Source organism: Neomonachus schauinslandi, chromosome 7 (genome assembly GCF_002201575.2).
Source record: "Neomonachus schauinslandi chromosome 7, ASM220157v2, whole genome shotgun sequence".
In the NCBI taxonomy this organism is placed as follows: Eukaryota; Metazoa; Chordata; class Mammalia; order Carnivora; family Phocidae; genus Neomonachus; species Neomonachus schauinslandi.
Window position 1 is genome coordinate 99,593,367 of NC_058409.1, and position 18,402 is coordinate 99,611,768.

General features: G+C 35.6%; 1 protein-coding gene across 3 annotated transcripts in view; it reads left to right on the forward strand.

The window, feature by feature from the left end:
* The first annotated feature begins 39 nt into the window (after positions 1-39).
* The window catches only part of GABRB2 (gamma-aminobutyric acid type A receptor subunit beta2), a 244,512-nt gene continuing 226,149 nt past the window's right edge, over positions 40-18,402 (forward strand). For 2 of the 3 annotated variants that reach the window (XM_021697985.1, XM_021697992.1), the window contains exons 1-3: positions 194-270; positions 427-518; positions 1,528-1,595. In XM_021697985.1, the coding sequence (XP_021553660.1) occupies positions 194-270; positions 427-518; positions 1,528-1,595 (237 nt within the window). Of the gene's footprint in view, positions 271-426; positions 519-1,527; positions 1,596-18,402 lie in introns of all 3 variants that reach the window. The other variant, XM_021698000.2, reaches the window with a different exon arrangement.

Here is an 18,402-nt window from a genome sequence, read left to right on the forward strand (position 1 = left end):
TTTCCTTTTTCCCCTTTAATTTTTTTTTTTTTCTTAGCCAGAAAATCTGCTCGGTCCCAGGCAGCCGCCGCTGCCCCTTTGATGTTTTGGTACACCGTGCGCATGCGCCTCACATTAGAATTACTGCACTGGGCAGTCTAAGTTGGATCTCCTCTCTTCAGTGAAACCCTCAATCCCATCAAAAACTAAAGGGATGTGGAGAGTCCGGAAAAAGGGCTACTTTGGGATTTGGTCATTCCCCTTAATAATCGCCGCTGTCTGTGCGCAGAGGTAAGTGTGCCCAGCATTTCTCTTTTTCATTTCACTTTGAAGGGCTCGGTCTGCATACCTCTGTGAGCAGGGATCTGTAGTGAGGATCAGATAGATGCTGAAGACGCTGTGCCTGCTGCCTTACTGATGCCTGTTTATTGTCTTTTCTTTCTTTAGTGTCAATGACCCTAGTAATATGTCGCTGGTTAAAGAGACAGTGGATAGACTCCTGAAAGGCTATGACATTCGTCTGAGACCAGATTTTGGAGGTAATGGGGTTGCCTTGGAAATAAGAAACAGCCCAGCTATAGCCTAAGCTGTCTTGTGAGCTTTGTGCGCGCTGTGTCTTCCTTCTCCCTCATTGTTGGCTGCATGTGGTATATCGAATGTGTCTCTGTGTTACCATATTGAGAAAGTGATCCAAACTTAAGCCGATTTGTTGCTATCCAGCAGTTAGATGGTCTTTCAGTGAGACCCTCTTAGAGTGTATAGGTGACTGCTGTTCTTTAGCTTCACTGCTGAGATCCTTTGCTTCACCGTCTTTGCTTCATTGAGATACAAACCTCTTAAGTTTAGTTAATGGTGTGCCTAGAGAACCTGGCTTACTGGAGGCCATCGTGAACATTTTTGAGAACAAAATGTGCAGGCAATTGGTTGAAAAGTGACATTAATCCCCTGTGCCCGCCTACTTTGGAAGAGTTCTGGCAATGGTTTAAAGTGGCTGATGTCTGGATGTTATCCAGTCCTGGAAGCCCCACTGTTTGTGGCGGTGGGAGGGAAGGGGTTGGGGAGGGCTAAAAGGCAGGGAGGGTAAATGGGAGAAGGGCTAGGGACCTCTTGCTGCAGCCTTAGATACACTGATATGCCCATTTAATTTTGCTTTAGACTCTTATGAAGCTCAAAGAGTTAAAACCTGCGCGCACTGAAGGGGAGTGGGAAAGAATGAGGAGGAGGGGGTTTTAGTGCAATATATAAAAATTCCCTCGGGCTAGACAGGTTCCTCCGGCTTCTGTGAGTTGTGTATTTTCTCATACTGAGACATCTACATATGTAGATAGGATTGGAATCCCTCTTCCAGGAGGGCACGTGTGTACATGTTCCATAGAGAATTCCCTCGAGGAGTGTCAGGCATTCTTTTTTAAAAAGGAGCGGAGGAGTGAAGAATATAAGGGTGAGCAGTGGGGGAGGAATTTGGGGCAGAATACCCCATGCCCAGGGACAGCTCTTGCTGAGAATGAAGTTCTGAGAAATCACGTGGCTGGCTATCTTGGTTCACAGGTCCCCCTGTGGCGGTGGGAATGAACATTGACATCGCCAGCATTGATATGGTTTCTGAAGTCAATATGGTGAGTACTGAGGTTTATGGTTGTGTCTCCGCAGACCTTCATTTGGGGACAGGAAGTAGAAAGGAGCCGTTTGGTGGGGGTGGTGTATGCATGAGTATGTGTATGAAGTGGGGGTGAGGACTGGGGATTTTGCTTTGGAGCCCACCGTGTTTGAAGTTTCAAAGCCTTTGCTTTTGGTCCCTAACAATTTTTCCAACCTGGTTTGGATACTTAGGAATTGGTACAGAGCAAGTAAAATGCATCATAATTTACGTGCAAATCACAGCCACATGCAGAAGATCCCCTGCAGAAGCCACATTTCCTAAGGTTTAGTGGGAAACCAGATCATCAAGGATTTTCTGAATTTGGGGTGAGGTCAGGAAAAGAGGGAAGGATTTTGATTTGATATTTCACAGGGAATATAACCTGCAACCTAAACTGTCACAAAGAGGCTGAATAAATGACCCTGGGATACTGATGTCCACTTGTTGCTTTCAGAGATGGCCTCTTCACAGCTGATGGCAATCACCTCCTCCCACAATTGTTAACCAGCTCTTTTAACGTCTGCTGCCCACCAAAGTAAATAACAAAAATTGGTCACCCTGTTTTCTAAAGGCAAGCTCAGACCCATGTGCCCTAGTCAGTCACTTCTGCAATGTTATTCACCGCATGTTCTAAGCTTGTACGGTTTATGGACAACAGTACTCCTTATTGGCTACCTCGTTGGACTTGGGGCAAGTACTAAGAGAAAAAGCCTGGGTATTCTCTACCAGGGACACTTGTGGGGGGTTTGCTTCATGCAGGAGCGCCCCCTGCTGCCCATGTTGGGACACTGCAGACATACAAAACAAAAGTGTCCCAGATACTCCCTGATTACTTGGGCTGCTTACTTGTTTCTCCAGTGACTTTTCTACTCTGTGTTTTTGAAGATTTCTCCTTTGGAAAAGTCTCTTTAGAAAGGCCACATTTGAATGTAAGATGCAAGTATTACTTTTAATACTGAAGGCACACAGCACATTTCAGAAGATTGTGTTGTGGCATGGTTCTTCCTAGAAATGAAATGCACTATTTAAAGAAGAGGATGTCGTGTGTAAAGTTTTATGCAAAACACTTCTAAGTCAGCCACGAGGACTTGAAAGTTAGGACACTTATTAATTAACTCAAGAGAGACAAAATACTACATAGTGGATATGCTCTCAACATAATGCAAATTTTCATATTCTCAGAATTCAAATAGAGAGCAAGCTCAAATAACCGACCTTATCCCTATACACTCTCCAAAGATAGTTTGGATAATCCTGAGGTATCACAAGGTTATAAAATATCTCACGACTACTCCAGGGAATATTCAAATTTCAGCAATATTTTAATGTCGTGTGTATCTTCTTATATTCTAATTATTGGGGAGGTTTTTGATGTATAGGATACAAACACAGACTGAGACAATATTGGGTGATTCAGAACCACAGATTTCTCACACATTATGAAAATCCCCTGTTTTCTAGAGAATACGTCTTCCTAGGGAAACTAGTTTCTCAGATACACAAATATTCACTTTGTGGGATTATGGAGGTGTTTCATTGATTTAAATTTGGAGTTTTACCATAACAATTTAAAAATATCCTAATGTGGGTACCTCCCAAGTCCCAAACACTTGAATCTAAATTGTGTTGCTAGAAATAAAGTGATATAGAAATCAGGTATGGTTCTGTGTGCCCTATATGTGGTTAAATTAGACTCCTTTCTTTTGCCTTTTGATTTATTTATGTTGTTTTTTACATAACCACATCACAAAATGGTATTCTATGGAAAAATTAGGGAATAGAATCCAAACAGACAATGATGAGAAGATTAGAAGTTGCTGTGATAGGTCAGCTAAGAACTTAGATGTGTTATATCCCCCAATTGTTTAGAGTAGTGTTTTTTTTTTTTTTTTCTTCCTTAAGTGTTGCTCACCTTTTACCTGCATGCAACATTTTGGAGAGGCATCTGAGCTGGACACAGAGCCAAGACCTGCTAGTCAAAATATAGACACCAGCTAAGGCGAGGTGTCATCTCTTAAAGCTATTTAGTGTTGCTGAAAAATCACGGGATGTTGAAAGTGCAAAAACAAATATCAGGTTGTAAATAGGCCAGTACTGCAGCATTAATGATTAGAACCAAGTGTTAAGAATCCCATGCCAGATTCCTTTCTTAGCCTACTGCTAACACATGTGGACTTGTCCAGACACATTTTTACTTGTTGAAAAATTAACACTTATTTCAGCTAACAATCAGAGTGACTTTAAGACAAATTTTTGCAATGTATGTTATTTTTAAGTATGCTTATTTGATTTGAAGCAACAGATGGGAAATTTCATCACTGGTGTGTAAAGAAAAAAAAAAAAAAAATATGTTCATGGCATATTGCCCCCTGTATACAGGTCTAAAATTATTAGTATCTTTTGATTATTTTTAGTTCTGAAAGAATGATTGATTATTTAAATGAAACCTCAAAATTAATTAACATATATATTTTCGCCTCATTATCTTTTGTGACCTGAAAACTCTGGTAATTGTAACTTCCTTTTACTATAGTAAATCTTCTTTGAGGGATGGTAGACACCAGCCCATTTAGATTGTAAATGACTCATTTGTACCAAAGGAAAAGACCCATGTCAATTTGATGCTCCTGGTAAATGACAATAATAGAAATATCTGAACTAAGTCAAGAGTCTTGAATACTAGTTCTGCTTCTGCTGCTCAGTCATCCTGAGGGAATTCACAGACAGATGGGGCTCAATTTCCTCACCTGTTACAGGGGAGGAATAGTCCCATTTTACCTATCTCAGGTGACTACTAGAATTAATAAAACAATATATGTGAAAGCATTGATGTTCCATGAACATAGCTTATGTGGAAGACTGGATAACAGGTGATCACTCAAGAGACTCTGCTACTCCAGCTGTGTCCTAAATGTACTTGGGTCAATAATTTATATTACCAGGTCTCATTTTTTTTTGTTTGAAATGAGAGGAGACATGTTAAATTGACTTCAACTCAAAGTTATATGTGTTGCTGGTTGGTTTAGTGTAATAGCTCTGTTGAGTACAAAGAGGTTCCTGGAAAACTTGGAAATCCAGCATAAATGTAAGGAAAATGCAGAATTCCTAAATATCATGCAGTTGTGAGGTCCTACTCATGAAGGTGAGGATGGTAGCTTACTCAGGTGACTATTGGCCCAATGCTAGGTCTTTGGAAGAATGTGATTTCAATTAGAATGCTCCTGAATGGAAAACTTGGCTTTAGAATGAAATATTTTTAGATGTCTTGGTTACATTGGCAGGAATCTTTTTGTTAACACTCTTTGATGAAAAGTGCATTTTAAGATCCAAAATTGGCTCTGAGAATTATGGACCGAAATAGCTTTCTCTTCATTTAAAGCAGATACTTCTCCATCTTGAAACAACACATTTGCCAACCGAAGAGTGAAGCAATATTTCACTTTTGAGGAAATAGTTCTAGTAAACACACACACAAATTACCTTTTTATGGAATGGCAAAAGAGAAAAAGTGCTGTTTTTTGTTTTTTTTTACAGATGTTTTCTTGCATCACCAGATGCACAGTTTAAAATTCAATTCAACACAAATGCTTAGTTAGCTACTATGATTCAGCCATGTTGACAGGCCTTAGAAACGGAGCAGTGAACAAGATTGATTTGTCTCCTGACCTCATGAGACTTAGCATCTAGGTGTTCACTATTTTTAATTCTTCTGTAGACTCTTACTATAATTATACTTATCTTTTCTCTAAAACTTTTTTTATGAGCAGCCAATTGAGTACCTAGTGGTCTGTATTTCCCATGGGTTCCTTTGTCACTTGTTGGTTTCACCATTCATTTGGTATTTGCCACTTCAAATTGCTATATATGTTACATATTCATTCTAGCTTCCTAATTCATGTTATAAACTGCATATAGACAGAATTATAGTGTATCTCCCCATTTGATTTTGCTCTATACACAATGGTTGGCTGGATGTTTGACTCCTGGTGAATGTCACAAATATTGCATGAACTATTTTGTTTTCATAGCAACAATTTGTTATTATTCACTAGACACTGTACCGATATGTGGAGAAACAGAGCATAGAGTCATAGGCCTCAAATTCAAGGCATTCACTGTTTAACTAATGTAGAAAGAATCACAATGCAGGATTATAAATGAAGGAGGAAATAGGGTATATTGGGAATACAGAATACTGAGATATTACATAGTAATTACTAGGTGAAGATGGGGTTGGAGGGCTATGGAATGATGTTCCAAGCAGAAATAATGGCACATAGAAGGAAAAAACACAGGAAAGATAAATGGGCTAGGGATTTGCAAGTAGCTTTAAATGGCTGGAGTTGAGAGTGGGAGTAAGGAGGTGATAAGAGCTGGTATTGAGATCATAGGCAGTGATCAACCAATAAAGACCATTTTTACACCTTTCTGAAGAATTTAAATTTTGTTTTGAAGACTGTAGGGACCCATGAAAGGATGTGAATACGAGAATTGCATGAATAGATTCACACTTCAGGAAGATGCTTCTGAAATACAGAGTTAAGCAAAACCTAAAGTTGGGAGATAAGATGAAAACTCATTGCAAAAATCCAGGAAGAATTGATGAATTGAGAAAGGGATGTAAAAGAGAAGATATAAAACTGGGGCATTAACAAGGTGGAAGCAAAAGGACTTGGTGAATCCCAAATTTCTGATGGCACCATTTGCCATCAATATGGAGGACGCAAAAAGGGCAGCCAAGTTGGAGGTGGGGTGGGGGATTAGGCATATGGACAGACAGGGAACTCAGTTTGGGCTATGTTGACTTTTCTACAGACATGAAATCTCCCAATGGAGATTGGAAAATATACGTCTAGAGCTATATAAAAAGTCATGACTAGAGAGATGAACTTGGACATTGTCAGCATGTAAGTAGTACTTATAACAATATGAATGGATACAATTAAATAGGGAAAGTGACAAATGGAGATCTGGTGAGCACTGTAATTTAAGTGGAGAAATGCTGAAAAGGGAGTCCACAAAGATTAAAAAGTAGCTAAGCAGCAATCAGAGAGTTAGGAAGAGAACCTGCAGATAAGAGTGTTTTGGAAGCTGAGGCACAAGAGAGTTTCAAAAAGAAGAAAGTGGGGCACCTAGGTGGCTCAGTCAGTTAAGCCTATAATTTGGAGAAGTTTCCTTTAGAGGGGAGTAGGTTGCAGATACAATGCAAGGGATTGGTAGAGTGGCAGGACAAGGTGGCTTTATGGAAGACCTCTCTATTCTCTCTGACATGGGAAACACTTTCTGTTGAGAATAGAGGAGGTTAAAATTGGCCTCTGTGGAGAATGGGTAAGTAAGGGAGGTTACCTGGGACACACAGAAGGATAGCCAGAAAGCATGAAGCATGGTGAAGGGTATGGGAACACTCACTGGCCACAGGCACACTTAGTTCTAAATAAATTATGCTTAGAAACCCTCCTACCCAGCTTTTAGCAAGCTGTCATGTTCTCTCCTTTTTCTTCTTCTTCTTCCCACTCTCCTACCTCTCTCCCTCTCTTGTATGGTACCCAACATTTTTCATTGTCATCATAACACTAATATAATAAAATAATTATAGTTAATGCTTATTGAGTTTTTAACTCATGTAAGTATCCTGTTGATTTACATTATCTCATCCAATTTTCCTGTAAAAACAGTGAGATGGCTACCATCAACCTACTTGCAAAAGAGGAACCTGAGGCCCAGAGAGGTTAAGTGACTTGTTCAAGGTCACACAGCTAGTAAATGACTGATTTCATGTCCCTTAATCTTAGCCATATGATTATACTGCAGTTTTAAATGTAGCAAGGCCTCATTTGAAAAAAAAAATCATTTTCATTCCTTGAGGACCCTCTTTTGTTGTAGTGTTTGTTTTTATTCTTTTTTTTTTTGAAACAGTGGATAGACTGGATAAACTAATCCTTCATACTCACTCTCTCCACCTTAAAAAAAAATCTCAATTTTATTAAAGTGATTCCAAGTAGGTACTTAATTCAGTATATATTAAATATAAGAAATGGTCCTCATCCTTGAGAAACTTATATGTTAAATTATCTCTATTGAGCATAATTTAAACTATGCAATAAAGGAAGATTTACATAACATCTTGAAGAATCCAGGATATTTCTTGTGCCATAATTTATTTCATTATGAATGGGTACTGTTTTTAACTTGTCTAATAATTTTCTTGTTGCTCCAGAAGAATCTGTCAGATAACCATTAAAGCCAATCATTGTCAGAAAATAGTGGCTGGTATATGTTTAAGAACCATAAACTCAGTGATTATGAGATGTAGGTGGACGCTATGTGAAAAGACCATACCCTTTCCCTTATTTTTTTTATTACAAAGACCTCATTTTCAATTGAACTTTTTGCATCGAGAACACATTTTTCTGATAAATTCTCCTACAAATAATTCTCTTAAAGGTGGTTGAATTTTTTTTCTTGCCAGATCTTTCCTTCCTCCATCCCACGTAGTATCAATGAGACTCATTATAAAGATTATATCTCTACAAGACTTACCTATTTTTAAACATCTATGCCACTTGCTATTACAGTTTATAAATCTATTTTTTTCTTGGTTAACTCTTAGGAAAAATTATTTTGCTGTGACTTTATGGGTACCCTGAACAATGCTCTTGCTTAACTATGGCATGAAATAAAGATATGATTATAGGCTTACTCTGCAAGAGAAAGCAGGTTAAGGAAGTATCTCAGATTTCATATTATAGTGCATCATGGGTATTTCCATGCAGTCTTCTCAACCCCCACTCAAATAATTAAATGGTTGTGGGAATTCCTTTAAGAATGGAAGTCAGACAAAGTATTTTTCCTAGCTATATGGGAGGGGTGTGTGTGTATATTAATTTTGGGGAAGGGCACTGATTTGTTTTGTGATCATTCTATAGCAAGATTTCTTCCCCTCAGCATTATTGTCACTTTGGACCAGAAACTTCTTTGTTGTTAGGGGGCTGTCATGTGTGTTGTAAGATGTTAAACAGCATCCTCGCCTCTACCTATTAGCTGCCAGAAGTACTCCTGCTATTGTGAAAACCAAAAATGTCTCCAGAAATTGTTAAATGTGTCATGTAGGGTGAGGCGATTGTCTCCAGTTGAGAACCATTGGTATAAAGAATGGTGTTGTGGTTTTATCTCCAAACAAAGAGAAAAGAGGAGATTTGTCATTGAGATGTTTCTCAATAATCTTTTGCTTAATCACGATTTTCATTTATGTTTGGTGATACATTGTGACAAAACCAATTTTAAAATGCCAACAAACAACAAAAGCAAGAATTATCCACATCCCCATCACTTCATTAAAACTGTATCTTAATTGGTGTATATTACCTTCTAGTTCTCATCTATTTGTTTATTCATATTTGACACATGGCAGTTATTTTGTAGAGAAAATTTTATAGTCTACATTTTCACTTAATACACCATGAGTATTTTTACAGACTTATGCTTCCTTTAAAAAAAATACTCATCTGTACTACCACTAACGTGAACTGATGTGTATTTTTCCATGATCTTACAAACATACACATGAATATACTGACATTTTATTTTTTATTCACTCTGTATTTTTTCAAAAAACAATTTAAAAATACATTTTATAGATTATTAGTCATAATTCTAGCTATCAATTATTTGAAAATATATTTACTTTTACTTATGCACCACTAACAATAATATACAAATCATATACAAAATAGAGAACTGGATTTAAATAGCATATAAATGGAAATTTTAAAAAAAATTATAAATCAACTTGACTCATATTTACACAGCTACTCTTTACTCTGTTTCTATTCTGATATTACTCAGTTTTTCCAAAGTCAACTTACATTTTTCAGATGACAAAAATACTTAGAAACAGTTAAAAGAGGAATAAGAGGAAGGATGGTTATGAGTTTTTAAAAGACACAAACACAATATTTTTTTTTAGTATTTATTTATTTAATTTTGCGAGAGAGAGAGAGCATGAGCGGGGGGAGCAGCAGAGGGAGAGGGAGAAGTAGGCTCCCTGATAAGCAGGGAGCCTGACATGGGACCCGATCCCAGAACCCCGGATCACGACCCGAGCTGAAGGCAGACACTTAACTGACTGAGCCACCCAGGTGCCCACAAACACATGATTTATATGTTGCTTCCAGTTGTGCATTTTATTTACAAAATACATATTTTATTAAACAAGGAGAGAAATGGGTTTATATTATCCTGTCCCTATTTATATGAAAAAATATAGGAATGTCTTTAGCCCATTGGCTCTTGCTGGTCCTCATTTTGTTAACATTCTATCGGCATTTTTATTGCCAAGTCTCATTTTTCCTTGCTCTATAATTTGGCACTTACCGCCCACTTACTTGCCAAGAGGTCTTAACTTAGAAGTAATTGGCAATTGAAGATATAACTTCTCTCCTAACACAATAGCAACAATTAGTGAATTTTGAAGGTGAATCTACGTATATCTTAGAAAAGTAACACACAAAAGTAAGCCATAGAAGAGGATCAGAGATGCATGGACAGTACCTACCACAATGCCTGACAATTAATAGATGCTCAACAGATATGGATTGGATGAATTTGTTGAAGGGGTAGTTAGTTGAAGGACTGCAGGACATCACGCTACAAGAAAATATTTATTAAGTGCTAACTTAAGTAGCACTATGCCAATTAAGCTGGATTGTGGAAGGATGTGAAATGGTTCTTACACAGGGGCTAAGTCTAGAGTCAAGAAAGCTTAATCTTATTGTCTGAAGAGGGAGGTGAGGGTATATGGAAAGAAGAATATTTCAGATGGTGGGAGAGGAGAGTGGTATGTCTTTCAGGTAGAAACATCAAAATAAAAATTTGAGAATCAAATTTTTACAGTGATTCTCAGACTTTTCTGTGCAGTGGAATCATCTGAGTCTAGTATTAATATTCATATTTTTAAGGCCCATATCTAGAGTCTGACTCAGTAGGTCTGGGATGGGGTTCAGGAATCTGCATATTTAAAAGCTTTCTACATGACTGACACAGATACTATCTGAAGGGCACTGTTTGAGGAACACTAATTTTATAGTGAAGTTGGAAGCCAATATAATCACTAATAAAGGAATTTTACAACAACTGACTGGCCTCTAATTATAATGTGGGTTTTTGCAACAATAAAGAGCTAAGTGGTCAGAGTGGGTGGGATTTGTAGAAGAAGACTTCATGAAAGAGAGAGTTGAACTGAACTAACAGGATCAGTGTGATTTAAATAGATGGAAAATAGAAACAGTTCTGTGGGAAAGGGCAGTAGGGAATAGACAACATGAAGAAAGTCATTGCATATTAGCAACAGTAATATTGCAAAAATATAAATTTAGGGTGTGTATGACTCTCACTTAATGTTCACAAAAATCCTATGAGCTAGATAATAGTATTATCACCTTCTTTTATAAATGCAGAAATTAAGAACTAGACGGATTATATAATTTCTAATATTTTACAGCTAATGTTAGTGGATTGGAATGATAGGGTGCATATATATGGTATGAATATGCAGGGTATGAATACGTAGGGTGAAGCTTAATTCCATAGGACCATGACAGCTATGCAGAAGAGACCTTGGAAATTCCTGAGTGGATGCTCTGACGTGATGAGAGAATCTGAAGCATCTTCATAAAGACTGAAGTAGAAGGCAGGCGACACTAAAGAAAGTATGAGGAAGTTGAGAAACATTTTCCAGATCTGATTTTTATTTTTATAAAATGTCCTTTGGAGCCTTCACACTAATTTTATTGATCCAGATGATGAAGGTATTTAGGAGGAACTAAAGTTGAAACAAAGATTGTGAAATGGGATAGGGATGAGCATCTAGCACAGTGTTTGATACTATGAGTAAATTAATAATAGCTACATGAATTACTTAGTTTTAAGATGTTTGAAAAAATCAGAAATACTGATATTTTAATATACATTTCAGGGTAATATGATTTGACTATTCCTTGTTTAGAAAGGTAGCTATTTAATTGGTGGTAAGTAATAGTAGTATTGCAAATTTACATATAGCAACAATGCCACTGAATAGCTTCCTATAAATTATTTATGGCTGCCTAATTATAATTCTGGAAGTATATGATTAAACCTAATGCCTCAATGATTAAGCATCTTGAGATTGCTCCTCTAAAGATCAATAATTCAGTGCCTAATTGGTACAAGACCATCAAATCAAAAACATTTTTAAAAATGTTTACAGACTTTTCCATGAAGTTTTTAAAATTAAATAGGTTGGTTTTTTAAAAGATTTTATTCATTTGAGACACAGATACAGAAAGAGAGAGAGAGCATGAGCAGGGGGAGAGGCAGAGGGAGAGGGAGAAGCAGGCTCCTCACCGAGCAGGGAGCCCGATGCAGGGCTGGATCCCAGGACCCTGGGATCATGACCTGAGCCGAAGGCAGACGCTTAACGACTGAGCCACCCAGATGCCCTAAATAGGTTGTTTTTAAAAGCCATGTTTCACTCAGCTATTTTATTTTATTTTATTTTTAAAGATTTTATTTATTTATTTGAGAGAGAGAGAGAAAGCATGAGCGGGGTGAGGGACAGAGGGAGAAGCGGACTCCCCGCTAAGCAGGGAGCCCGATGCGGGACTCAATCCTGGGACTCCGGGATCATGACCTGAGCTGAAGGCAGACACTTAACTGACTGAGCCACCCAGGTGCCCCTTATTTTTTATTTTAGATAGAAATGATGGTTGCATCATGAGAATTTAATCTGTCTACTTGACTTGCTCAATAAATGTGTATTTATCTGTGCACTAATATATAATGTACACTATCAAACATACTTGAAATAGAGATTTATTTACTTATTTATAAGATTTTTATTTATTTATTTATTTATTTGAGAGAGAGCAAAGAGGAAGGTAGAAGGAAGGGGAAAGAATCTCAAGCAGACTCCATGCTGAGCATGGAAAGCCTGAAGCAGGGCTCCATCCCACCACCTAGAGATCATGACCTGAGCTGAAACCAACAGTTGGACGCTTAACCCACTGAGCCACCCAGATGCCCCACAAAATAGGAATTTAAAGAGGATTTCATAAAATACATATAAAGTTATATTTTTATCTCAGGCTCATCTACACTGGGTTAGGTTTTGCATTTTCCATGAAAATAGAAATAGAGTGAATAAGAATGGAAATTAAAAGCTGTTTTATTCTGCATTATTATTCTGTTAAGGAGAAATATTGGATAGTATGGCTTGTAATATAGATAATTGAAAGGTGACTGTTTTTGTTGTGGAAACAGTCTTATTTATTCCTACTTTCCAATTTTTAAAGCATCAACATCGGGCAAGTAGTATTTTAGAGAGTGCTGTTCATCGTTTCCAGGAGGGAGCCTTTATTTTAAAATAATTATTGAATATTCCTGCTTCTTAGGACTATAAGTTAACTGGATTTTACAAAGGATGGTGTAGCCACACAGCCAGCTTTTAAACAATTCTGCAAAGATAATCTTAAAAAATTGTCCGATTTTGTGAGAGTGTTAACATTTCATCAACTGTAGATTTCTCAAGAAATATTTTTAACATTAATCTTTAAAGAAATGATTTATAGGCCATTTTAAGGAATATCATAAAATAAGCAGAGATGTCAAGAGTTTTAAATACAAGTGAGTAGGTGCCAATTATTGGGTTGTAAAATCTAATCGCCATTCTGCAAACTTAACCACTGTTGAACATATTGTGCTCCTAAAAAATGAAATTTAAGTACTTTTTCTGTTTGCTTTCTTTGACCTACAGAGAAACTTCAAGACTTATTTTGTAAATACATATTTCTATGTCTTTTTCCAAATGAGTGTTTGAATTAATAGACTGAAGATCTCTTGAAGCGTTCTACCATCAATCAGTTGTGTAAACCATTCCTCTTGCAAGCACTGTTAAGCCAACACTCTCTTTTGACACTGGTGGGGCTGATCTGCTAGGCTGTGTAAATTTGCATCTGGCTTATGTGTTGGAAGAATGCTTTAAAGTGTTTACTTGAATCACATTAGCATGCCTGTGTGGCAAGCCATTTTTCTAACTGAATTCATTAGAGAATGATACCTTTGTTACTCTAAAAGTCAAAATATTTTAAGTACTTGCCAAATTTACAGGTGAAAAATCTAGCATTACAGAGCATATGAAAAACACAACTTTCCTCATTTCCTTCAGATTATTCAGATGCTTTATTTTAAACTTTAGGTGTTGGAGACCAAGTTCTGTACTGTAAGAAATCTGAATAAAAGCATTTTGCCACTTGCTTTTTTTTTTTAACACTACAAAGTAATATTTTCTGACAAATATATTATTTTCTGGTTACTCAGAAAGATCAACTCTCATTTTCATATCTTAATTGCACATTTTCTAACAGACCAGAAAATTCTTCCTATCTATTTAATGAACCAGCTTTGAGAGTCACATTTTAAAATGGCTTTATCTTACTAGTTTACCAAACTGACTCTGATCATCGTCACCACCACTTAGGTGGAAATTTGTTTTTACTGGAACTTTCTTTACTTAGGTTACTTGAGTCCAAGTGGCAATGCTATAGATGTGTCCTAGTTTTAAATTCCCAGATTTGGACAAAATACCTTTTAATTAAAAAATAGCCACAATCCTGGAGCTCTGGGTTTCCCATTTTGTTGTTGCTGTTGTGCAATCATGGTAGGAATAAAACCTGATTAAATCAAATACTACTTAAGTCTGAGCTTTAAAGAGAGAGGGAGAGACAAAGATAGAGAGACCCAGAGAGGGAGAGGAAAAGAGGGATAGACATATGTGCCCCTCTTCTTGAGGAGTGTGTAATGTGTTTTCAATAGTTGAAAAATAGCGGAAGGCCTTTCTTACATAGTTGCTGGGTCCTGTTTAGTATAAATGGGTATTTATATATGTAAAGTATGCAACAAAGATTTACCATGTAAGAATGTATGTATAATTAAGGACTGTCTTTTTGAATTTACATGATATGAAATCAACAATATCAAAGTACACGTGGATTCTCTGTTCTTTTAAGCATTTGATAGTTAATAAATATTTTAATTAAAAAAGGTCAATGAAAAACAGGAGTTGAGAAATTGCAGTATACCTTTGACATATAACTGGGATATATTTATTTTAATCAATGATGCTACTAAAAGTCACTACCATTTTTTGAGAAACCTTAATTTTTAAATGTTTTCACATTTAATTCTGAAAAACTCTATGAAATAAGAAGTGTTATCACATTTTACAGATGGATAAACTGTGGGTTAGAAGATTTTTGTGAGTTAGAACCTATCAGAACCAAGACAATACAGCCCTCCTCATGTTACAGCTGGAAAGTGCTGGAACTGGAATTCGAGCCTGATTTTTTCCCTATCCCATTTATTTTGTGTTTTTCTGATGTTAAAGGAAAAGGAAGTTGAAAAAATTGAATGGGCCTGCCTCTATCATAATCTCCCAGGATGATCATTAATAGTCCACATTCCAGATCCCAGATGACTTTTGGGAAACCTACAAAAATAAAATAAATAGAACATAAGGAATAAAATCTGTAATACACAAAAGTAGGCAGTCTAAGTCATTGAGAGATCAATTAAATTAGTAATTTTCACTATGTCAGCATCATTACAGTTTGTGGGTAAATTGAAGATTATTATTTACTTTTGTCTTGGCTGTTATAAATCATCTTTCATCACTGGAGAATGAATTAAATTCTTACTTGAAACAAAAATCTACTCTGAAAAAAAGATATGGTAATCTTGAGAATTAAGAATAAAATTAGATTTTGATTAAATATTATGACTTTTAGAACCAAGAAAATATCAGCCCTTAATATCTTACTTGTTATTTTAATGAGGTGGTACATATCTCAGTATCTGAATGTCTCAGAATATTCAGTAAAATGATGATTAGCATTTATGTGAAATAATAATTGTGATGTATTTCAAGGTCAACCTAAAAGACTTCAGTTTGAATACATTTGTGCTCTTCAAGGTTGAGAAAAACATGTGGCTTAAAATGTTTCTAATTTCTTTTTTTCTACTTTATCAAATATACACCTGGGTTGATAAAAATTAAGAATAAAATTAGGGTACATATATTTTATATATCTAATTTTATACATATATATATAATTATTAAGTTCTGGATTTCTTTTAAAAGTAAGCAATCCTTGGGCTAAAGTATGCTATTACATTTTTTTAAGAGATTATTTCTATAGTTATTGTGAAAAACTCAGTACTTATATCAAAAGCAAAGACTGGGAAGTTCTGAATTTGTCCTGAATTTGTCACTGATGATAAACCTCCTATAAAATTCTTGTTCAGAGTTTCTATATTTGGAAATCAAGGAAATTAAATAAAAGATATAAGGTAACTTCCAGCTGTTTGTTATGCTTATTTTGTAAAGTGGGCAAATTTATGTTATATAATTTTCTTAAACTATTTTTTGAACATCTTTTGATGACATCTAAAATTTTTCTACAACATAGTACCCAAGGATTGCAGAATTTCATTGATTTTATTAAATCAATCCTGTTGATAGACATTATGATTATTTGGGGGATTTTTTTTTTTAAAGATTTTATTTATTTATTTGAGAGAGAGAATGAGATAGAGAGAGCATGAGAGGGAGGAGGGGCAGAGGGAGAAGCAGACTCCCTGCTGAGCAGGGAGCCCGATGCGGGACTCGATCCCGGGACTCCAGGATCATGACCTGAGCCGAAGGCAGTCGCTTAACCAACTGAGCCACCCAGGCGCCCCTATTTGGGGGATTTTTACTATCATAAATGAAACTATATTAAACCATCATGTGTGGTCATATTTGATGCAATTATAAAAGTATCTCCCCTGGTAAATTCTTAGAAATGAGATTACTGGAAGCCAGAGCATGTAGATTTTAGGATACATATAACAAAACTATGCTTCCTTTAGGTGCTAATTTATGTTCACACCACCAGTGTATGAGAACTCCATGTGCACATACTTAGACCATTCATGGGTATTTCCCTCAGTGTGTTCATTCTTTCTACCTTTGCCAACCTAATACGTGACACTGGTAATTTCCTCGATAGGTTATATTTTTTATTGCAAAATAACTATCTCAAATACTGTTTTTGTTTATAGGACATTTGTATTTCTTCTCTCTGAATTGGCTTTTCCTGTCATTTATTGATATCTTTTTTTCTATTAGAGAATTCATTTTTTCATTTTGATTTGTTGGAACTTCTTATATATTAAGGGTATTAACTCTTTATTACACATTATAAACATATTTCCTTATGTAATAACTTTGTGAATAATATACTTTAGTATCCAGAAGATTTATATTCGTATTTACTAAAATATGTTATGGTTTTTGATCTTGGTTTTCAGACTTTGAAGTCTTGTCTACCCCAAGATTTAAAAAGAATGTTCAAATGATCTTTCAGTATTTTATGTGATTTTTCACTTCAATATTTTATGTAAATATTGACTCCATTTGAAATGTGTTTTTGGGTAAGTTCTGAAATGGGACTATCCATAGGATAGATAGGTAGATAGCTGGATACATAGTTGTGACAGTAAAATTTAATGAAATAATCTATTCTTGTCCTATAATTTGAAAATGTTGTCTTTATCATATAGGGAATCTCATGTGTTCTTAAGTCTATGTTTTTACTCAGTAATTTGCCTCATTAATATTTTTCTCTCTCTCTATTTTTGTGCCAGCATCATGTAGTTTTAATTATTCTAGACTTAAATATCAAGGCAAATCTACCCTCATTATGTTTCTATTTATTTATATTTAAACACTGAGGTAGTTATACTTTCATACAATCTTTATATTTTGGCAAGTTAAAAAAATGCAACCAATATTTTGGTTGTAATTGCTTTGAAATTTGGAGGAAAATTTACTTCTCAACAATATTGGTTCTTTCTAATGAAAAACATACAATGTCTCACCATTTATACATATTCTATTATGTCCTTCAGTAAAATTTTATAGTTTTCTACGGTAAGTTTTGCACATTTCTTGTTAAATTTATTCCCATTGGCCTTACATAATTCTTGTTAAATTAGTTCTTCAATACTTTACAGTTTTTATGGTTATTGTGAATAGGATTTTTATATCCAATGATTATTTTTGATTCTTGGCCAAAAGAATAAATGCCATATAACCATCTGAGAAGGATGTTTTTTATCTTTGTAACTCAGAGTACCATTTCTATTTCAATTTATGCATGAGGTGCCTTAGGTGTCACTAACCTGTTTGAAATGTGTGTGTGTGTGTGTGTGTGTGTGTGTGTATAGAGAGAGAGAGAGAGAAAGGAAATATATGTGTGTATATATACACACACACAGAGGAAGAGGGAGAGAGAGAGAAACATTATATACCTTTCTTGCAGTTTATTATCCCTAACCAACTTAAACATTTAAAATGATCGTTTTATTTCAATTTCAATCTCCAACATAGGATTCACTTACTTGGCCCCATAAAAACAAGATGAATTACCACTGAAGGCATAGTCTTAAAGATTCCTTCTATTCCTTTAACCTTATTGAGTAAAATTTAGATTTAAAGCAGAATTCTCTGTTTATTAAACATTGCATTTTTATCTTGCACATTATTAACCATATGAAAATAATAAAGCTTTTTTTTTTTGATGTGGTAAGCCAAATCATCACCACATGCTACATTTAAGCTCTGGTATCCATTACTTGAAGTATGGATGATTTAATTACAAATAGCTGAAGAGGGTATATTTTATATCCAGAGCAGTTACAACCAGAGA